General features: G+C 47.5%; 1 protein-coding gene across 3 annotated transcripts in view; it reads left to right on the top strand.

The window, feature by feature from the left end:
* Nucleotides 1-23,442, top strand: part of SLC4A3 (solute carrier family 4 member 3) — a 696,397-nt gene that overhangs the window by 351,736 nt on the left and 321,219 nt on the right. For all 3 annotated transcript variants that reach the window (XM_085650187.1, XM_085650189.1, XM_085650188.1), the window contains one exon: nucleotides 13,214-13,349. In XM_085650187.1, coding sequence (XP_085506313.1) covers nucleotides 13,214-13,349 — 136 coding nt within the window. The remainder of the gene's footprint in view (nucleotides 1-13,213; nucleotides 13,350-23,442) is intronic.

Here is a 23,442-nt window from a genome sequence, read left to right on the forward strand (position 1 = left end):
AGCTGGCACCTTGACACGCACCCTGCGCGTCCGAGTCTCGCTCCGTACTCCTGGTGCACATGATCTTCAGGCACTCTCCTCTAGCACCGCAACTGCACCCCCACAAGCACCCTGCGTGCTGGAGACCCATCTCGTTTCTTGGTGCACACGATGAGCCAGGTGCTCTCCACTTACGCCCTGGTCGCACCACGACAGGCACACTGCATGTCTGAGTCTCACCTCTCCTCCTGGTGCACACGAGGTACCAGGTGCTCTTTACTAACGCCCTGGCTGCACCACATCATTAATCACTCAGAGGGAAATGGGTCTATTGTTTCATGGCTCTAAACCAGGCCTCTTCACCTCCACCCCTCCCCTGGGGCACGACCTCCCTCAACCTTTCTCGCCTCTCCCAGATCCAGGCAGGCAACTCACATTCTGCTGAGACACACAAAAAGGTCTACAGCACAAACTCAGCCATTTTCTCAAATAGCGGCTTCTGGACACACAGCGACAAAACTATCTACCCAAAAAGATGCGTTATGACGCTGTGAGCTCAGACATACCAAACTTCACTGTTCCATTTCCAATTCTTGGGAAACTAGGCTAACAATACTACACCCAGCCTCCCCCATTCTGTCCTATGGGCAGGATGGCCTTTCACCAGGGAAAATGAAATGGAGTACTTTCCACTGTCAGGGCCTAGCACCCACACTGCCACAGGTCCTGCCTTTTACCTACACTGCATCCTGCCTAGGGGTTACCCAGGACGTCCTACAGGGGTGTCCCATGTGTATGCAAAAGGGAAAGTAAGGCCTGACAAGTGGTAGCACTTGTCAGGACAACACGCTAATTTAGCATAATGCGCACAGGCCCTACACTGAAGACCTATGTTCCCTCTCTGTGTATTTCTTTAGTACTCGCCCGGCACACTCAGTGCAGATCACTTCGGGATCTTGCTAGTAAGGCAAACCTACCAATCAGAGACAACCAATCACCACTACAATTTATACAGGGACTATCTGTACGTGCACACTGATTAGCAGTGGCAAGTACCTACAGCATCTAGCTTCGCAACGCTCTGTCTAGAGGAAAAGCAAAAGGTTTAAGTGAACTTTAGCCAAAAAGGCTAAGTCCAACACCAACGGACCAGGGATGGCGAAGGGACCTCGAGCTGAATCACAAAATACCAGCCCACGGAACACTCGTGGAGTGTAGGCCGGAACTCTTTGGTGGAAATACTGCTCAGGGTCAGGACTACACGTAACCCAAAGCACAGCCTCAGGAAGTTGCAAAAAAGCATATGCTGCTGAAAAAGTACACGGTGCACAGAGGTTTGGGTTTGGGTTGCATGGTCCTCACGAGGGATACTGGTCTCAGAATTTCTGAGAGGTCAGATCAACCTCAGGGACGCTCGGGAACCCACCTCCTGTGTTGCAGAAATCTTCGGAGTCCTCAGGAGCTCGGGAGATGCAAACCGGTCAGATGCGTTAAGGTGCCTTCCGCTGCAGGGGAGTAACTACTCCAAGGGAGATTCTTCAGTCGTCCAGCGAAGTGTAGATCGTCGAAGTACTTGGTTTCTGCTTGCAGAAAGTTAGTCCAGGTAAAATCTAAAGTCCTTTAGTCAGGGTTCCTACTTTATACCCAAGGATGGGGTTAGACAAACTCTGGGGACCAACCTATAGGAGGGCCAGGACAGAGGGGTGGCTACACCCATGTCCTTTTTTCCTGTTTCGCGTCAGAGCAGGAGCAAATGGCTCCTGCAACCGGTTTGAACTGGACTATGCACAGGGACACCAAATGTGCCCCCAGTGCAAACTTTCAAACACTCTAAGAGTGCACCCACCAAGCCCCAATACACTAAATCTTGTCTGGGAGGTGGTCACATCTCCCTGTGACAGGAAACCTATTGTCAAGCCTTCCCATGCTCGAGCTCCGCACAGCAGCAGGAGGGCAGACTCGTGTCTGTGGCTGGCAGCATCCATTTTGTGATGCCCAGGTCGAGAAAGCTGGTACCGGTGTTTCACATAAGTCCCTCTAGTAGGGTGGAATCATACGGGGAGGTATGATTCCAAGGTGCTTGACACCAAACACAACATGTTTCTAAGCAGCCATTTTAAAGTTAGCTTTTACCGCGAGGTTATAATGCACTTAAATGTAGATGGTTGGCTGCATCACAGACAACCCCGGAAAATAGGTTTCGAAGGCTGCAGATGGGCTCTGCTCATGCATGGGCACCCTCTCACATAACACCCAGCACCCTGCCTTCAGGATTGATAAGGCCTGCCGTAGGGGTGACTGATAGGTTTGTATGTGCAGTGATTTAAAATAGATATAGGTAACCTATATATAAGTAAAGGGTGAATGCACCATCTTACACAGGCGGCTGTAGCAGACCTGTGGTGTCAGTTTGAATAGTCTCTCAGGGGTGGCATAATACATGCTGCAGCCCCTGGGAGGCCTCTGGGGTACCTATGCCCTGGGTACATAGTATACCACATACTAGGGACTGATAAGGGTACCCCAGTCTCCAATATGGAGTGTACCTAAAGTACATGCAAGCAATTTAGAGGAGAAAGCAGCTAGACTGGGGTCCTGGATAGCAGAATCCGAGTCAATCGAAGTCGAAAACAGTGATACATCAGCAAAAACTGGGGGTAACTATGAGAAGCAGATCCTACTCTCCTACAGTGGATACAAGGATCACACCTCAAAACTGCTGTACATACGGGCTACAGAGTATGTTAAAATAGCAACCCAGCATGAAAGAATAGACTTGGTGCCACTCTGGGTAAGGAACACCCCACTACATAAAGTGTAGGAAACACAAGAAACATCAGTGACTTGTGAAATAGCTTACAACAAAAGAAACCCCCGCGCTCACAATATTTCAGATTATATTGAGGACATACTCTGTCCAACCAAGCAAAAAGAAAGAAAAAGGAGAAATCCTCTTAACACAGGAAACACAGGAAGTGCATTTATCAAGACATTCATTAGTTTATTTGATAGATTTCAAAGTACCAACATTAATACAAGAAATTGCAAGGACTCAGACACCTCAGTCTGGATAATACAGTCAAAAATCTCTACAAAGATGGAGATAGTGATCCAGCCCTTGTTGCGAAGAATATGAAACAGCCAACACACATTTCGTCACCACCATGACTTCATCAAGGCTTAGAGATATACCAATTGTTCAAAGAAGTTAGAAGGCTCAACGGTAGCGGTAAGCAGAGGTAATGGGAGTAAATCTGTAATATCCTCATACAAAGTCTATAATTGTATTTAGGCCATTTTCGGATTCCGTTGCCGTAGCTAAAACATTATCTGGCACATGCATCAACAAAGACTTTTGCGATTCCTTAATAGCGATTTTTAAGGAATCGCAATTAAGGAATTGCAAAAGCCTATGCATGTAGGTATCGCTATAAAAATAGCGATTCCTTAAAATTCCTTAAGTGCTAGTCGCAAATAGCGAGTAGCAATTAAGGAAAGCCGTCCCATTCATTCCTATGGGCCTCCAGGCCCATAGGAATGACTTGGAGATTGCATGAGCAAATTGCGAGTACCAGTAGGTACTCGCAAATTGCTCATGCAATTTCAAGGGTGCAAGGGTGTCCAAATGACACCCTATTGCACCCCTGAAATTGTTCTGTGCACATATGTTGCACACACACATGCTCTAAGGGCATGTGTGTGCGCAACATGAAACTTTGAAAAATGCACAAAAGTGCATTTTTCAAAGTTTTTGCAAATTACCATGAAGTTCAACTTCATGGTAATTTGCTCCCCTTATTAGCGAAATCGCTAATTTTTTCACTTTCATGAATTGCATTTAAGGAATCTCTATTTGGGATTCGTTAAATGCAATCGCTATTTAAGGAATCGCTATTTACTGATTCCTTAAATTCCGATTTTTGCATTTGGTTGATGTATTGGGATTCGTTTTTTTTTACTCGCTCACGGGTGTTATTAGCGATTCTGTATTTTACCAACTGGATTTTGGCTTGATGCATGAGGCTGTTAGTCGTGTCCTGAAAGACTCATATTCAAAATCAATATGTCACAGTATTCTTTGTAGAAAGTATGGCTGATGATTTAATACGGCATCTAGGGCGCTATGATAAGTCCCTCATTGCTTCGCCGACCCCTTGTGAAAGCAGTCTCCTCACGTCTGTACCGTAGTGAATATCTGATCATTTAAGATCCATGTAGTGTCAGTGTGGCCTTCAGATGGTCACAAATTTGAACTAGTTTTGTTCCCTGCACCAGGACCACCAACACATATTGGGTATCATTTTTATTGAGGGAAATACGGAGATAGTTTATGGTAGAACTTTTGCTGTTTTCCTGAAGTTCTGGAGTTTTCTGTCACAGAACGTTGAAGTAATTGTGATTTTTTTGTATTCGTAATTTGAATTGTATAAAGGATTCCAGGTGAAATAAAGGTATATTAGGATCCATGTAAGCCACATCATCACGGATTCCACTGCATCTACAGTTGTTAGAAATGTCGGGTTGGTAGTGTTCTCTTGGTACCAGCCGATCACAGGCCCAAAACCCACAGATTATTCCAGCGGACTCCATCTCCATCACATACATTCCCTGGTGTCTCATGTGTGGATCCCTGCTCAAATCCATATCTGATAGCCTTGAATTTGGAAGACGTAGGGTAAGAAAGATTAGGGTCACGCCTTGACACGGGGACGTTTCTATGTGAAGATGACTGAGGGAAACTAGCGTGTTTTTTGGAAAAATAACTTCTGAAATCTAACACACGCATTTTGCTGCTGCCAACCAATCAGGGTTCAGTGACAAAGGTTTAGGTGTTGAAAGTATATGGTTGGGGTACCTTTCCATACAGTTGGTGGTTATACCCCTGACCAAAAGACAGGTACCCTAAGTTGTAATTTCTCTTTCCCTTGCTTTCTAAATGTTCCAAATGTTCTGCACCCAGTTAAACGCTTAATGTCACATATAAGCCTTAGAAAACCCATACAGTCAATCAATCAATCAGGAAATTGTGAAGCGCGCTACTCACCCATAAGGGTCTCAAGACCCTGGGAGGAGAGGGGGTGGGGAGGTGCAGCTCCGAGTCTGCCAAAGAGCCAGGTCTTGAGGCTCTTCCTGAACGTGTGCAGAGTGGGGGAGCGTCTGATGTCAATCGGGAGCTCGTTCCAGGTCTTTGCCGCAATGTAGGAGAAGGCTCTTCCACCCACTCTGTGGATGTGTGGGGTTTCAGCGAGGGCGTGGTCGGCAGAGTGGATATTTCTCTTAGGTACGTGGAAGGAGACTCTTTCGTTGAGGTATTGGGGTCCGGTGTTGTGGAGGGATTTGTAGACGTGGGTGAGTAGCTTGAAGGTTACTCTCTTTTCAATGGGGAGTCAGTGGCGGTCTCGCAGGTGTTGGGTGATGTGTTAATGTCGTGGGATGCCAAGGACGAGTCTGGCCGCAGTGTTCTGGATGGTCTGGAGTTTGTGGAGCAGGGATTTGTTGATTCAGGCGTAGAGGGCATTTCCGTAGTCCTATCTGCTTGTTATGTGTGCGTGGGTGACAATCTTTCTGGATTTAGGGGAGAATCCATTTGATGGTCTTGCGAAGGATGCAGAGGGTGTTGAAGCAGGTGGAGGCAACGGTGTTGATCTGTTGGGTCATGGTGAGGGAGGAGTCGAGTATGATGCTGAGGTTTTGGGCGTGGATTGTGGGAGCGGGGGGTGCAGAGAGCGGTGGGCCACCAGGTGTTGTCCCATGCAGAGGGGGTGGATCCGAGGATGAGGACTTCTTTCTTCTCCGAGTTGATCTTCAGGCAGTTGCTGCTCATCCAGGATGCGATGTCTTTTATTCCTTCCTGGAAGTGGAGTCCGGTGGTGTGGGGATCCTCTGTGAGGGAGAGGATGAGCTTGGTGTCATCAGCGTGGGATACTATGCTGAGTCCATTCTGTTTGACGATGGCGGCGAGGAGGGCCATGTAGATGTTGAAGAGTGTGGGGCTGTGGGTGTTCCCAGAAACACCCATGGCTTTTTGACATTGCTCCAGATTTATGAGAAATTAGAACTCTGCGGCAGCGCCAAACACCTATGCCTCCTGTGATTGTTTTTGTGCAGGAAGGTTTCCCTTCCTGCACAAAAACAATCATCCCTGCAACACAGGCACCCTTGCACCATGGCGCAAGGCTCTCTGTGTTGGCCCACGGCATCCCATTGTGCACCAGTGCAGAGAAAAAGGACAGGAATGCTCTGTATCTGATAGATATGGCTCATTCCTGCTATTTTCTTTGGCCAAAGGGCAGCGCAGCAGGAAGGCCTGCGGTGCTGCCCTACGGCAATATCTTGTAACTAAGCCCCATAGTGTCATGTGTGAGTGAACATAGAGAAGCCCAGAGGCAGGTTCTAGACTGAATGTTCAAGGACTGAAGATAGGTTAGTTACCTGTGCCCTTCCTTTAGAAGCTATGCTGTGTCACCGACATAGTCTACAGCTGACCAAACCCTGCTGGGTACAGTTCATGCAGTGCCCTTCACTGCCCTTCTAGACTGGAGAGGCCCATTATGGTGGTGCCGTGAACCAGTGAACACTGGCTAAGGTGCCTAAGGGAATAGGCACCAGTACTGCAGTGACACCTAGTGACCGATTTGAGTATGGCACTGCACGTTGCTGTCCCTAGAGCCGCAGTGACAACCTGTGACTTATAACAATAATAAATAATAGTATTTTATTTATAAAGGGCTTGGTTACCTCACATGAGGTGTCCCAGCGCTAGGAAGCGGAGTTCAGAAAGTAGAGCACAACGAGGAAGCCTAGCTGGATTAAACAAACACTTCTTCAGTTGCTTTCTGAATATCACTTTAGGGGGTGCCAGCCGAAGGTGGAGCGGTAACGAGTTCCAGATCCTGGCAGCCAAGTAACTTAAGGCGCCACCTCCCACTCTCGCCTTCTTGAATCACACTGGACACAGCCGACCTAAGGACTCCGGTCGGAGCGTGAGGAGTGGCCATGTCCTGTAGATAGGCAGGCCCTTGATGGTCAAGTGCGAGAGCAGAAGCAGAGAGCCCTGAAGGAGATCCTCTGTCTCCGGGGTGCACCTTCTTCAGTGCACGCTGATAAGGGCTGGCCCCGGGAGTCCGAGCACTGTCCGAGCCGCCGCATTCTGCAGCGTTGACGCATCTTCTGTCGTGATTGGGAGACCCCCAGGTCAGGTGTTGCAGTCATCCCAATCTGGGTAGAACCAGCCCCTGGATGACTGTTTTCAGGGCAGACTCAATAAGAAGGTAAATGTTTTTTTTTTAAAGATCTCAAAAACCCAAAGCACTTTCCGGCATTGTGAGAGAGGAGCCCCGGGGCACTCACTCCTTGACGCAAGGGGAGACTGATGGCCAAAGCGTTTTTTGTGATACTTGAAAAGTACATCCCTGCAGGAAAGAGGCCGGCCAACGCAAAGCCTTGCCGCTAATGCCTTTATTACAGAGTCGCCTGATCAAGATATTCTGGGACACAGTGTAAAGGGCGGCACTGAGATCGAGCATAAGAACGGCCGTGGCTTTCACTCATCCATAATCCCCCTGACTGATTCAGAGGCGAGCAGCACGGCAGACTCTGCGCTAAAGGAAGGGCGAAACCTGACCGCGCTGCGTGTGGTAGCCCATTAGCCTTCAAAAAGTCAGAAAGCAGTTTTTAGGTCTCGCCTGAGCCAGCGAATGCGCAGCACTGGTGAGATATTTAGTGAGTGGGCTTTAAAAAGCCAACCACAGCATTTTGTCTGGCATAGAGTGTGTGGTTACACACACAGGCACGAGCAGAGGCGCCATCTGGCTTTCCTCTCTCGTCATGGTGCGCGCACATCGCACACCACTCGCCAGATGTGCTGCTGCAGCTGCTTTCACTTTTGTCGTAGCGCGCGCGTGTGGACGTTTTTTAAAAAACATTTCTGTTTAGCACGCGCACACAACTCCCTGGCTTATTCCTCTGTGCTCACCGCGTGAATACTCAAGGCTTTCAGAACAGAACGATCAAGGCGTCTTTTTCCCCTCACAAGCGGGCCACGGACTTGGGAGAGCCCTGCAAGCAGCCCTGCAGATGCATAGCTGTTTACTTCATCAACAACAGAGGGCCTGTACTTGGACTCTGCAGTCACCCAAACTCCCTCCCGATGCTGCTGTAGAAAACGGGGCTTTCAGCGTTTGCTGCGCACACGGTTAAACTCCTTGGCAAAGTGTTCAGTAGCAGAATGCTCTTAAGCCTGCCTTCTCTTCTACTCACTTCACCTCTCTCCTCGGTTTTCCAGTTTCTCTGTCTCTTCAGAAAAGGTCTTTTCTTTTTTCCTCAGTCCCGCCAGGCTCTCTCGTCCCATCGAGTTCCCTCTGTGTGTCTCCTGAGTTCCCTGTCTTGCCCTTCCTCCATTTCTTCCCTGCACCTCTCCTCATCCTAAAGTCTCTCCCTTCTAAGTAGCTGCGCAGTACTCCCCACCCTCCCCTCTCCCGCTCTCCCCTTTCCCCCTCTTCAATCGCACCGTCTCCCTCCCCCCGTGTGCTTTTAAGCTCTTCCAGACTCTTTCCTCCGTGTCTGCCTGAATGTTCCTTTTTTGAACCACCATGGAATGTTCCCATGCAGCAGCCCGGGAGACAGGCAGCTCCTCCGGTGCAAACGGCCCACCTCCCCAACACAAGGCTGAAGAAAGAGGCTGCACAATGTGAGACCAGGGCTTCAGCCCCAAGGCCTACGCTGGTAAACTGTGAGCCTAACCCTCCGACCAGCATGAATACATTTGCAGAATAAGGATTACTTCCCATAAAGTCAGTGCTGGTCTAGAAATGTAATAATAGGGAGTACATCGGTTCTTGAAATTGGGTGATCATGCGTCCCGGATTTGCCGGGACAGACCCAGGTCTTCACTAGCTGTACCTGCAGATTTCGGCAATTTTGGCTCATGTCCCAGTTTTTAGAGAGGGTGGACTGAAACCATCGAGAGGCACTTTTTGGGTGTCCTAAAGCTGTGCTAGTTAGCAGCTGTTATAAGTAAGAATTTTAATGAACAGGTGTGGTGCTAATTTTAGAAATTACATTTTAATTCTTGTCTTCGTGCCTCTTCTGTGTTCCTATGTTGATAAGAGCTGCCACTCTGCGCCGCTCCGTTGATGTCAAATTGCAGTCCTTCTTCTATTTTTTAAAAATGTCCTGGTTTGGGTTCTCAAGATCTGTTGCTTGCCACTATCCCAGCTGCATCTTGTGAAACTTAAGAATAAGGGGCTGAGGGGGCGGGATTTTTGCGCAGTTGAGTTGTGACCCGATGTGCTGTGCCTCACTCCGGTCCTGATGTCACCGTGGCCACTCCAAAGTTGGAGCACAGGTCGCGGCCAGGTGTCATTGCGGCACTCAGACCGGCGGTGACAGGCACGTCAATCGCTTCTTCTCGCTCCCGTCACGCGACTTGCGAGACGAGGGCAGGGAAGTTGTGCCTGAGCTGCCACCGCCTGCTGCCTCCGGCCATGGGATCAGGGAAGCAGGGAAGGGGCAAGAGTCGCTGTGGGGGGCTAGCGCCACACACCCCTACTTGATGCCCTTAAGCACAGGTCATTGGCGCCATCCCTACCAGCCTCTAGACAATCTTTCTTACAAGAAGCAACAGTGAAGCGTTCATTATATTTTAAGACTTTTTAAACGGACGGCAAACAGTTTTAGAACCGTGGAGGTAAGTGTCACCTTTGCCTTCTGCTAAGGAAGACAAATTGAACAACAACCTTTCGCCTCACCTTCCATTGGAAGTCAAACCCAAAAACCTAAGAAATAGAAACGGAGCAGGTTCAACAGTCAGAAAAAGCTCCCACGGACTCCTCGAGCATCATACCAGGCATGTGCCAAGCAGGGACCTGAGCCCAGTTTCAAGACCCCTGCCCTATGTAGATAGGAGACAGACCGCCACCCTAACACTACCCACTGTTTCAAGGGGCCGCTCTCCATCTTGCTGTTTGCATTATATTATGGTGTTGTTGGTGTGGTCGTATTTAATGGTGGTACCAGAGGTGGTGGTGTTATTGCCTCACATTTGAGTCCCAATAAAAACATTATTGGAGTAAAAAATGATTGCTTTTTCTATAAAATACATGCAAGAAAGAATTGATGATTGTTGAGTGATGACTGAGAGCATTTTTCTGAGGTATAATAGTCCTTCGTGTAAGGCAAAGCAAGACATCTATAGGATGGAGAACGATACATCAAACAGCTAATAGTGTGAGATGAGAAAGTAATATTCCTAAGGGAGGATCCAAAGCACCGCTATCTATATTTTAAAGAATTGATAACAATATCTCTTGCAAACAGTTGTGCTGCCAAAACAAAACAAGCATTGGCATAGCCAATAGGTCTCGCCTTTGGGACCTTATAAGTGTTTAGCCATGCAACAGTTGATGTGGTTGCACCAAGGATATTGTGCAGCATAACTAAATACTTATAAGGTCCCAAAAGCGAGACCTATTGGCTATGCCAATGCTTGTTTTACATGTTTTTACGCCAATCTACCAAAAAGGGGCAGAAATTAAACGGGCCTGTACCTTTCAGGTCTTGATGGATCCGATAGTGGCTTTTTTAACAAGGGGACCACCATGGCATGTTTGCAGTGTTGAGGTCCGCAGCTGGAGGTCAGGGAGAGATTGATTGCTTTACCAACTGCAGGTTGGATAACCTCACAGCCCGGCTCCAAGATGGTGGGGAGGTAAAATCAGAAGTGGAAATTGGTCCGAATTGTTGTAGCTTGACTGTGGTAATCTTAGAGTCAAACCCCATCTCCGAGTGTGACTGACACTTTGCTTCTTTTGGGAAGGTACGGATGATTCTCTCTACTTTCTCACCAAAAATGGACGCCAGTGCATTGCAGCTATCTGAGGAGGATGCAAACCTGGGTGAGACCTAAGGTAGTGACGTGAGACTCTTAATAATTTGGAAAGTTTCACGTGAGGAGTTATTAGCAGCTGCTTTTCTCTGAGTTAAATATGTACGCTTAGATTAAGAGATAGCCATTACAAAAATGGGGTAGCCCAATAGTAGTCTCGGACCTGGGTACACTACGATACAAAAAACACGATGGTCCTAGACCTTCATTTGAAGAGACACAAATCCAATTCCCTGGTTAGTATATTCAGCAAATAATTTCATGAGCAATCTTAAAAAACGATGTATCAGCCACAGTACTTAATACATTATTCAAAATTAAACAAAAAAGTGCAACAACCCATAATCTATTTCACCAAGCATTTTATTCTCAGGTCAATTGGTGAAAAATCAAGAACATTTGACTGTATGATATTAATACTGTTTAGCAAGGAAGGTTGCGCCAGAGGGAAAGTGCAAAAAGGAAAGGTGCTCAAGTGCAAAGGTGGTGAAGGAAAATATTCAAAGTAGTGACATAAGGGAAGAGACTTAATACATTCAACAGTTGGACTGGTTGGGATTCACCGTCCTTTAGAGCCTGACCACGTTTACAGTAAACAATCTCATTCTTTTTACAATTTCAATTTACACAGAAATCTATTCTTATGTGGCACGGTGGGGATGGGCTCGGGGTCCGGGCTAATTACAGGGGCGTCGACGTTTCGACCCGTCTTATGACCTTGTGTTTTTTGTATAGATTAAGAGATAAGCTGGTGATCAGCTTTGAGCGCCATTTTATAATTCATTTTACCTGAGGGGTCATCGGTTTTTTGCCGGAGGCGCTCAATCCTCTTGCACTGCTTTTTCACAAACCAAAGTTCGTCTTTAAACCACTCCGCTGAGGACTTTTGCCACTGCGCAGCTTGTTTGATCAAAGGAGCAATTTGGTCAAGAGTTCCTCTTAGCCTTGTATCCAATTGGATGCTGGCTTTGTTTACATTGTGGACCAAAGACAGATTACCATTTATCGAAGCGTAACTGAGCCTCTCCGGTGTCACTGTAGACCATTTCTGGACCCAAAAGGGTGCAGGAGTCGAGAACACAGAAGTCCTGTCACTGGTGAGGTTAGAAGGAATGGCTCAATGGTCTGGCCATCTCAGTATACCAGTGGAATAGGAGGACAGACTCCAACATTCGCCATAATAGAAAACACAGGGCTGAGTACATGACCCAATCTGTGCATGGGGGTGGAATCTAGCTGGTGAAGCTGTAGGCTTTCTAGGTCGCCAATGCGTGTGTTTGCAACCTGACCATCATCGAAGTGTGGATTGAAATCACCCAGGACCAGCAAACTAGCATAGCGCAGAGCTAGCGGAGGGAATGTATCTGCTAAGGAGATGGAAACATTCAATGCTGGCATTGGGGCGATAGAGAGAGTCAGGGAGAAAAAGGAGGTCTGAAAGCATTCAATGAGGAGAGCAAAGAAGGAGCTTGAAAGATCTGTCTTAAGAATTATAGGACTTCCTCCTCCTCTCTCTCTGAATCCCTTTCTTACCTCATGATTGAATCGTCTTGTAGTATGTCAGGGGAGGAGTCTTCCCGCAACCATGTTTCTGTTAGAAAAAGTGCATCTGGCCTGTGTTTCTCAATGAAGACACAAATTCAATGTAATGATTCACCCATGACCAACAGTTAAGCAAGAAAAATTTAAACTTAAGGAGGTCTCCGGACTCCAGCTGATACTGTGTGGCCAATTCAGGTTCCCAAGAGTGTTGGAGATGGGAGTGGAAAACCTCAGATAAGTGCTGCTCAGAGTCCATCACATGCCCACAAGACTGACATGTGACAATCACTTGTCTTTAGAGGCCTGAACTAGCTGGAATGCTAGCATTTGCCATGCAGGGCAGTGTGCATTGGATACGGGTCTTGTGGCTTAGTGGACTAATGCATCCATCCATCTGCGTTTGACCTCATGGTCACAGATTCAAATCCCGGTGGGTCTACTCAGTCTCTCATCCTTCTGAGGCCAGTAAAATGAGGACCATTGAGTTGGGTAACGATAACCATCTGTTATTCGATAGCAAGATGCCCACGGGTGAACATGTGCTTTACAAACGCAAATGTTTTGTTAGGAAGCGGTATTAGTAACTGTGATGGGTAGCAGGAAGTGAATGCACTAGCCCACACATGATGATGCACAGCTCTAGGCAATGCCCCTGCTTGAAAGATGAGCCTAGTGTGTGTGTGGTTACAAGCACAGGCCAGGGGAACATACACTGTGCTCACAACTGCTCCGGGTCTACTTGTCACATGTCGGTCTCCCAATCACCCTCTATTTCAGCCTTCTGTCCCTCTCTCTTCTCCTCCACAGGGGCCGTTCTTCTGGACCTGGAGCAGACCACCTTGCAAGGGATCCTTCATCTGGTGGTGGAGACAATGGTGATCTCAGACCAGATCCAAGCTGAGGACAGGGCCAACGTCCTGCGAGCCCTGCTGCTGAAGCACAGGTGAGGCAGTCCATGGTTCACGGCGCGCCCACCACTGGCCAGCTGTGGGAACGAGGGGTGACTCTAGATGGAGGGCTTTCTAACTAGAATGTTAACCTCCCAGAACTCTCAGCATGCTGCTCTCTCTCTTGCGTGTGTCACCCTACGCTTCTGTGGTTTTAGTTTCTCTAGTTCTGGGAGTGCTTCCCTCTCCCGGGCTGCGCTTATTACCCATTGTTGCATTTAATTCTGATGCTCTTCCTTGAATTTAGGAGTCTACAAAGCCCCAAAAGAGTCTTTTTGTGTTTTCATAATTTATATAGTCTGTACCACCACGTCTGAGCATTGTGAGTGGCTCAGTATCTCTGTGTTCCTGGTAAAATCCCTTGAATGTAAGACTTTGTGTGTTTGTGGAGATCAGGCTTTCTTCCAGTTTGTGCAAGTGTCATTACTCCTTGTGTGTATGTGAGAGAACTACTGTTCACCACGTTTGAGAGGCTGACTGCGTCTGAGCTTCTTATGAGATACTCGCTACTTGCCCTTTTGGTGTGAGAGACGCACTGCTGCCCTGATCCATGAGAGAGACTCAGCGCTCTACATATCTCTGTGAGAGACTCAGTGCTCTACGTATCTCTGTGAGAGACTCAGTGCTCTAAGTATCTCTGCAAGAGACTCAGTGCTCTACGTATCTCTGTGAGAGACTCAGTGCTCTACGTATCTCTGTGAGAGACTCAGTGCTCTACATATCTCTGTGAGAGACTCAGTGCTCTACATATCTCTGTGAGAGACTCAGTGCTCTACGTATCTGTGAGAGACTCAGTGCTCTACGTATCTCTGTGAGAGACTCAGTGCTCTACGTATCTCTGTGAGAGATTCAGTGCTCTACGTATCTCTGTGAGAGACTCAGTGCTCTACGTATCTCTGTGAGAGACTCAGTTCTCTACGTATCTCTGTGAGAGACTCAGTGCTCTACGTATCTCTGTGAGAGACTCAGTGCTCTATGTATCTCTGTGAGAGACTCAGTGCTCTAAGTATCTATTTGAGAGACTCAGTGCTCTACGTATCTCTGTGAGAGACTCAGTCCTCTAAGTATCTATTTGAGAGACTCAGTGCTCTACGTATCTCTGTGAGAGACTCAGTGCTCTACCTATCTTTGTGAGAGACTCAGTGCTCTACATATCTCTGTGAGAGACTCAGTGCTCTACATATCTCTGTGAGAAAATCAGTGCTCTACATATCTCTGTGAGAGACTCAGTGCTCTACGTATCTCTGTGAGAGACTCAGTGCTCTACGTATCTCTGTGAAAGACTCAGTGCTCTAAGTATCTCTGTGAGAGACTCAGTGCTCAACATATCTCTGTGAGAAACTCAGTGCTCTATGTATCTCTGTGAGAGACTCAGTGCTCTACGTATCTCTGTGAGAGACTCAGTGCTCTACGTATCTCTGTGAGAGACTCAGTGCTCTACGTATCTCTGTGAGAGACTCAGTGCTCTACGTATCTCTGTGAGAAACTCAATGCTCTAAGTATCTATTTGAGAGAGTCAGTGCTCTACGTATCTCTGTGAGAGACTCAGTGCTCTACCTATCTTTGTGTTAGACTCAGTGCTCTACATATCTCTGTGAGAGACTCAGTGCTCTACATATCTCTGTGAGAAACTCAGTGCTCTACGTATGTATGTGAGAAACTCAGTGCTCTACGTATCTCTATGATAGACTCAGTGCTCTACGTATCTCTGTGAGAGACTCAGTGCTCTACGTATCTCTGTGAGAGACTCAGTGCTCTACGTATCTCTGTGAGAGACTCAGTGCTCTATGTATCTCTGTGAGAGACTCAGTGCTCTACATATCTCTGTGAGAGACTCAGTGCTCTACGTATCTCTGTGAGAGACTCAGTGCTCTACGTATCTCTGTGAGAGACTCAGTTCTCTACGTATCTCTGTGAGAGACTCAGTGCTCTACGTATCTCTGTGAGAGACTCAGTGCTCTATGTATCTCTGTGAGAGACTCAGTGCTCTAAGTATCTATTTGAGAGACTCAGTGCTCTACGTATCTCTGTGAGAGACTCAGTCCTCTAAGTATCTATTTGAGAGACTCAGTGCTCTACGTATCTCTGTGAGAGACTCAGTGCTCTACCTATCTTTGTGAGAGACTCAGTGCTCTACATATCTCTGTGAGAGACTCAGTGCTCTACATATCTCTGTGAGAAAATCAGTGCTCTACATATCTCTGTGAGAGACTCAGTGCTCTACGTATCTCTGTGAGAGACTCAGTGCTCTACGTATCTCTGTGAGAGACTCAGTGCTCTACATATCTCTGTGAGAAACTCAGTGCTCTACGTATGTATGTGAGAAACTCAGTGCTCTACGTATCTCTATGAGAGGCTCAGTGCTCTACGTATCTCTGTGAGAGACTCAGTGCTCTACATATCTGTGAGAGACTCAGTGCTCTACGTATCTTTGTGAGAGACTCACTGATGCCCTGGTCCATGTGAGAGACGCACTGCTGCCCTGGTCCATGTGAGAGACTCAGTGCTCTACATATCTCTGTGAGAGGCTCAGTGCTCTACGTATCTGTGAGAGACTCAGTGCTCTACGTATCTTTGTGAGAGACTCACTGATGCCCTGGTCCATGTGAGAGACGCACTGCTGCCCTGGTCCATGTGAGAGACTCAGTGCTCTACATATCTCTGTGAGAGGCTCAGTGCTCTACGTATCTCTGTGAGAGACTCAGTGCTCTACGCATCTCTGTGAGAGACTCAGTGCTCTATGTATCTTTGTGAGAGACTTAGTGCTCTAAGTATCTATTTGAGAGACTCAGTGCTCTACGTATCTCTGTGAGAGACTCAGTCCTCTAAGTATCTATTTGAGAGACTCAGTGCTCTACGTATCTCTGTGAGGGCGGTGCAGGTGATGTGAACCCTCTCCTGAGATTCTACCATTTTGAGATGGAGAGAAAACCTCCTATCAGGGCTAGGGTAGTGCCTCTTTCCACAGGAAGTGGTCACTAGAGGAAGTAGACACCCTAAAGGTAAGTAGCCCTTTGGCTACTACCTGTCTCCACTTGTAAGACCCCTAAACTCAGTATTTAGGTGGCACCCCGAGACCTGAACATCAGATTCGATGAACAAGAGAAGACCTGGAAAAGAAGACCCACTGCTTGAGAACTGAAGCCCCGCTGCAGAAGAAAAAGTCACCAAACCCTGCCACCTGCTCCCAGGACTCGATCATCACTGCTGCTGTGTCATCCTGAAACCGGTAAGGACTCCAAGAACCCCGGAGCACCTCTAGCCTTCGAGAAATCGCTGTGAAGCTCATTAGGAGTGGAGGCATCACTCCCCTGAACACCACGAGCATCGATCCTGGGAAGTCCAGTTTGTTGACTTGCTGCTCCCCAATGACCTCAATTCAGCACCGAAGCAATGAAAAGGTACAACAGCTCCGGATGGTCCGATCTGTCTCCTCATCAAGTTTGGAGACACCAGGACCTACCGGAGTAGCGGCTTACCAATTTCGGGGGTACCGCACCCCCAACGGCAAACACAGAGAAGAAGAGTCCACAACGGACTCCTGAAGCACCAGTAGCAAGCACCCATCGAGGGACATAGAGACACCCGAGACCCATTTCTTGAGTGGTCCAGCTGTCCTGAGATCACTTCTCCAAGTTGCCTGCTCCTGACCACGAGGTACTTAAGACGCATGACGCCTGGCTGACCTGTTCGCTCTGCACCCGGCCCCACTGGCCTCCGCACCGACCAACCAGCTCTGCTGTCATGGCCCCCAGGCCCTTGCTACCTCCTTCCCCTAAGGTGACCCACAGGACTTACCTGTAAGTCCCTCTGTGCAGTATTTTTTCAAGTGGCCAACTCTTCCAAGACCTCAGCACCTCTGCTCCCAGCTGATCTGGGATGCCCCAGAACTTCTCCAGCTGGAACTTTGACCCTGGTCCGAATATCGAACTAAAACAAGACGTCAAACTTCATGAAAGCATTGCCTGAATTTCTATGCATTTTTTTGCTTTTTCCCCAATGTTTCCCTTGGTGAGTAATTGCGCGTAGAAGTAATATATTTATCAGACATTGCAAAATCGTATCTTCAAAAGTATGTACCTTAGAACTGTATTCTTGTCTTAAAAATTCTATGAAAATTGATAGGGTCTTAAAAATTATATTAAAATTGATTTTAATTTTTACAAATTGGTCTCGGATTTATTATTCAGTGTGTGTGTCTCATTTATTGCCACTGTGAGTACCACAAATGCTTAACACTATCCTCTGATAAGCCTAACTGCTCTTCCACGCAGTAGGAGAGTAGGATCTGCTTCACATGGGTACCCCCACTTTTTGCTGGTGTTTCACTGTTTTTCGACCTTAGTCTGGCTGTGGCCCTGCTAATCAGGACCCCAGCCTAGCTGCTTCCTCTATAAAATGGTTTCCATGTACATTAGGTACATATCTAATTGGATTCTGGAGTGCCTTATAAGTCCCTAGTATATGGTATACTATGTACCTAGGGCATAGGTACCACAGAGGCCTACCAGGGGCTGAAGCATGTATTATGCCACCCCTGGGAAGCACTCCCAAATGGCACCACAGGTTTGCTACTGCAGCCTGGGTAAGGGTGTGCTTGCACCCCTTACAGTAGTATAGGCTACCTATATCACTACCATTGCACACACATATAAAACCTATAAGTCACACCTATGGCAGGACTTAACAATCCTGAAGGCAGAGTGTTTGGTTTTATGTGAGAGGCTGCCCCTGCATAAGCAGAGCCCCTCTGCAGCGTTCGGAGTACCTCCTCTGATGCTGTTTGTGGTGCAACCTGACCATATACTCTTTAAGTGCATTATAACCTCGCGGTAAATGCTAACTTTGGGATGGCTGCACGGAAACATGTCGTGTTTGGTGTCAAACACTTTGGAATACTACCCCCTGCCAGTTCTGGTGGCGGGGGTAGCATTCCACCCTTCTAGAGGGAGAGACTTGTTCACACTGGTCTAACCCGGTAGGACTTTCTAGAGCACTGGCATCACAAAATGGATGCCTCTGCCACAGACACGGGTCTGGCCTCGTGCTGCTGACCAAAACTCTGGCAGGGGAGGTCTGGACAATAGGTTCCCAGGGAAGTGTAACCACCTCCCCAGACAGGCAGATGTGTATTGGGTCTGGGCGGTAGCACTCTCTGGTACTTTGAAGTCCTGCACTGGGGGCATACTTGGTGTCCCTGTGCATAGTCCAGTTCAAACCGGTTGCAGGGGCTACCTGCCCCTGCTCTGGCGTGAAACTGGACAAAGGAAATAGGTGTAACCACCCCTCTTTCCAAACACTCCAATAGGTGGGTCCCTAGAGTATGCCCAACCCCCAAACTTAGTATAAGTATGGGAACCCAGTCCTTGCGACTTTAGATTACCCTGGACGAAACTCTGCAACATATATCCTGGACCTTAGACATTCTATCCTGACTAGAAGACTGAAGAAATCTCCCTTGGAGTCAAAGAGTGACTCCCCTGCTTGGCAGGCACCAAAGAAGCAACTGACCGGTCTGTAATTCCGAAGCTCCCGCTAGACGGCGAGGTCTCTGCATCACCAGAAGTAGATTTCCTGACTTCCCCGAGGCAACCCTGAGTCCACAGCAAAGCTGAGGCCCGTGGCTATCGCGGGTGACGAGGAACCGTGACCCCTGGACACCGCGTACTATTGCTGGTACATCGACTTCCTGTTTATCCTTGAAGTTTTGCTTGGGGCTCCGAGTAGCCCCAGCCTTGAGCATTGACTGCACCGAAGATCTCTTCGCGATCGCTAGCCCGTTGGCTAGTGGGTCCCCACGAAGGCAACTCCTCTTCTGCTTGGGCTTCCCTGGTTGCTCCAGACGTGCCCTGACTTACCCTCGCTGGGTGGGTCCCTCAGACCTTGCTGGTCTGCACCGACGTCATTCTTCTCTTTCCACAAGACTTGCCGTTGCCAAGGCTTGTTGGGTCCAATCTGGTCGCCGACACTGCAGCACTTGACAGACTTCAAGGGACAGCTCGAATCCGGCTCGTGGACTTCGTCGACGCCTCCTGGACCTCGTGGCTGAAGAGTCAAGACACCCGTCAACTCACATGCAGCACCTGACATCTGTGGGCATTGGTCCATCCTGCCCTCGGTCACTGGCAAGTGACCCAGACTTTGTCCCCTCTGCTTTCAGGTTCCTTCCATCCTAGATCCAGGCTTGGATCTCTTTGGACACTTCTCCTCTTCACGACAGCAGCAGTTCTTCGCCAGCTTCCATTGTAATCGACGACGCGACCCGACACCAAAAGACACCCATGCACCCGGCTTCCCTGGGTGAGGTAACTCGAGTACTCCGGTGCTCCCGTGGGTGCTAGCCCTAGAACTTCTTAAGTCCAAAAGGGTTTGGTCCTGACTCGATTCTAAGTGTCCCTAATCTTTAAATTTCCAACCGTGACATTGCCCATAAAAGCTAACGGGAACCCGCGGTTATGTTTACACACTGCACATAGTCCCTGTGGGTCCCCTGTGTCACTACCTTGGGTGGTTCCTTGGGGTCCCAGCAATTCTACAGGCTCTAGGCCTTGTGTCTAGTTCAGTCATGGTTCTTATACCATTTTTTTGGTATATGGTTTGGTACGCCCCTAGGGCCCAAACGTGTATTTGTGCTTTTACTGATGCTTAAACACTTGTAACTAAAGTACTTCGAACTCCAGTCTCATAAAGAGACTAGAGGGGAGTGTTTTATCTTAAATACATATATTTTAAATATATACCTGGTGTGGTTGTCCTTTCATTTGGTCATTCAAGAGATTATAGACTGGTAAAACAAGCTGCTTTACATTCCTTCAAGACTTAGCCTTAAGGCTGCTCTCCAGAGCTACCACTAGGATAGCTTTCATATAAGGTTGTCTTTAACCATTCACCATAAGGGGTTGTTTGGACTGATACAAGGTGCCCGTAACAGGCCACCTTCTCACACACGCTACTACAAAAAGAAAGTTAGGAATATCTACTTCTACCTCGACCTGCCTGCTGGGGATTTCTCGCTCTCTTTACATAGTGTGCTTCATTCTAGACTATAGAGAGAGGTGGTTTCCTACAGTTATGTTATTTTGTGCTACATAGCATTAGGTTGTGTTACTTTATGTTGTGTAGCTTTGTGTTATGTTACGTTATGTTATGCTGTGCTAGGTGATGTCAGGTTATGTTACGTTATGCTATGTTAGGTTATTTTAGGGTATGTTCTGTTATGTCATGATATGTTACAATTTGTCATGGTATGTTATGTTATGTTTCCTATACAGTTCTGTATATTAATAATTTGAAGAGTGTGCTCTCCATTCATAAGGTGGTGTAGGACCTCATTTATGAAAAGTGACGCATCGCTGCGTGAAAACAGCGATGCTTCACTTTTCATTGCGCCCTCCTTGCGACACCAAGGATGCGTAATATTTACTGTATGATGCATCATGTCGTAATGAGTTACAGATACGTCAGTATTTCTGACGTATCTGTAGGCGCAAAAATGAAACTTTCTGGAGTGTGTCACAAAAGTAACGCAACTCCAACAATGGGTCATTACACATGGGCAAATCCCATGTGAAATGTGCCTGTATCATTTTTACGCCTGCCATGAGGCAGGCGTAAGATATTGACACATTTGCATCCTTGAAGTGCCGCAGTGAAATCTCATAGATTTCACTGCGTCACTTCTACGATGCTTACTTGCACCGGAACGCCCCCCTGCATACATGATACCTGGTGCATCACACAAAGTGACGCACCTGTGACGCAAAAGGGACGCAAGGGCTCATAAATAAGCCCCTGAATATTTGTGGTAAACGTAAACTCAAGGCAGGCGCACCGTGTGCTTTCCTGAGCAAATTCCCTTCCTTTCAGTTTTCAGCAATGAAAGCCAAGTCACTTCATCTTCAAACTAAAAGACCTGTTAGCTGCTTCCTTCGACTTCTTGGCTAAGAATGCTTTGAAGACAGTAAGACCAAACTCTTCTGAGAAAACTCAAACTCATTAGAGTAATGCCTCTTAGGGCTCAACCTCACACTACTTTATAGCACCTAGTGCTAAGAGGCTACTGTAGTGTTTGGAATTAGTTGTAAAACTTTGTCTGTACATTAAAGTTATAAAGGGTTACAAAAGTGTCATAACCCACACCACCTCTGGAAGTAATCCTTGACTCTTCGGCCCTACTATTCTGCGTGAGTCATACTCGACAATGGCTCCTCACCTCAACGTTCCTACATACAAGGAAAAAAACATGGGTGGAACTTTGTTCTCTGTTCAAGCAGCCAAAGTATGAATTCACTACCCACACACATTAGGCCACTACCCACACACACGAGATCCACTGAGAACCATCTTAGATCTGGGAGATTATTCAACAGTTGGCTTTTACCCACATAACAACTGTATTCACAACACAACAGTGCGCCACAGCGGTATACTCAGACATGACAATCTGTTCTTCTCACGGTGTGGAGATAAAGTTGTCATTATAAAAGTGTCATTCCATATTGACTTATGATTTCTGTTATAAGTAGGTACATTTATGGGAGGGAAAATGTATATTACAGCACAAGATATATGTGTAAATAAGATAAAGTCATAATTGCTCCTTCTATGTACCTATAGGTGCACATAAAGAGGACTTTAAGACTGCTATCAAAACTTTCAGAAGTATCGTAAAAACACTTGCATATTTCACCATAAGATAAATGTGCTCATCCGACCATGCAAATGTTGCTGCTTCCATGGACATTTGGATATTTATATAGAGGGGTTTTCTCCAGCCAATAAGACCTGCCAAGTGTCATATGCATATATGTATGTTCAAGATAATGTCCTTATTTTTGCTGTTACATAAGAAATCGTCCTCTCTATGACTCATCTCAAACCTTTTGGGCTAATAGGAACCCCCAAACTTTCCCAGGCTTTTTTAGGTCGAGCCTAGCGCAGTGTGCATGCGCTGCTCTATGGGAGGCTTCTTGTGAGCACTCCAAACTTCTCAGTGTGGGTCGGACTCCTCCCACACATTGGATTAGCCTTTGTGTGTGTCTTTCAATAATGAAAGCACGCAAATGGCCAAAGTCGGGTGCATGTCCCACCTCTTCTTCAAAGGTTCACTCCCACGGTGTTTTGCTCTCTGGAGCGAGCAGCGGCGCGCAGGGTGCCAGCTGTATTCCTTGTCGTGGATCAGGTTACTAAGTAAACACAGCGCGGTCGCTTTCACTCTAGCAGCCGCACTTTTTGTTTTGTGTTTTTGTTGTGTTTTAGGTGCACAGACCCTCTCACAATTCTGGTGAGGAAAGGGGAGTCATAACAGACGCCACCCGCCTCCACTCAAGGGTAACGAAGACATGCTAGGTACAGGTCAGCGCGGTCGCTTTCACTTTAGCGGCCGTGCTTGATGTTTTGTGAGTTTTTGTTGTTTTTTTATTCGTACCGAACCTCTCACAATTCTGGTGAGGAAAGGGGAGTCAGAACAGACGCCACCCTGCTCCACTCGAGGGTAACGAAGACATGCGAGGTACAGAACACCCCGCTAATATTTTCGAGGTGTGCAACAGTGCAAGAAACCCCTCCTTCGCGTGCAATATAGTAGTCACAATGTACCGCTGTTCGCACTCTCCCATGCAAACACTATTTACTGTGCATTCCGTTGTCTGTGTAAAGCACCACATGCAGCTAAAAGCACTTTTAGGCACTCCGGTGTGTGTAGAAAAGGTAGGGCCGGCATCGGACATGCCGAGAATATGGCGGTCCTGCCGGCCCCTGACGACCTGGGAGGCGGGCCAGTCGCACACAGCAGTGACGCAACAGGAGCGCCTCTACCATCATTGGTCGGGAATCATGGGTCGTGACCCGGAAGTGAAGCGAATCACTTCCAGGTCACGCAAGTGGCCGGCACCAGGCCGTCTAGAACCGGTCTGGTGTAAAGTGGCCATAACAGGCTGGGGAGCAGAGGAATCTTCCTCTTTGCCTTCTGCGCTCCCCAGCTTGTAAACCAGCCTCGCTAGGAGGCTGCTCATTAATTTCCCCACCCACCATACCCTAAAGCAGAGGTTGTGTAGTGTATGATTTGTTCCCGTTTGAGGTTGTGTTATG

Source organism: Triturus cristatus, chromosome 3_2, assembly GCF_964204655.1.
Source record: "Triturus cristatus chromosome 3_2, aTriCri1.1, whole genome shotgun sequence".
Taxonomy (NCBI): Eukaryota; Metazoa; Chordata; class Amphibia; order Caudata; family Salamandridae; genus Triturus; species Triturus cristatus.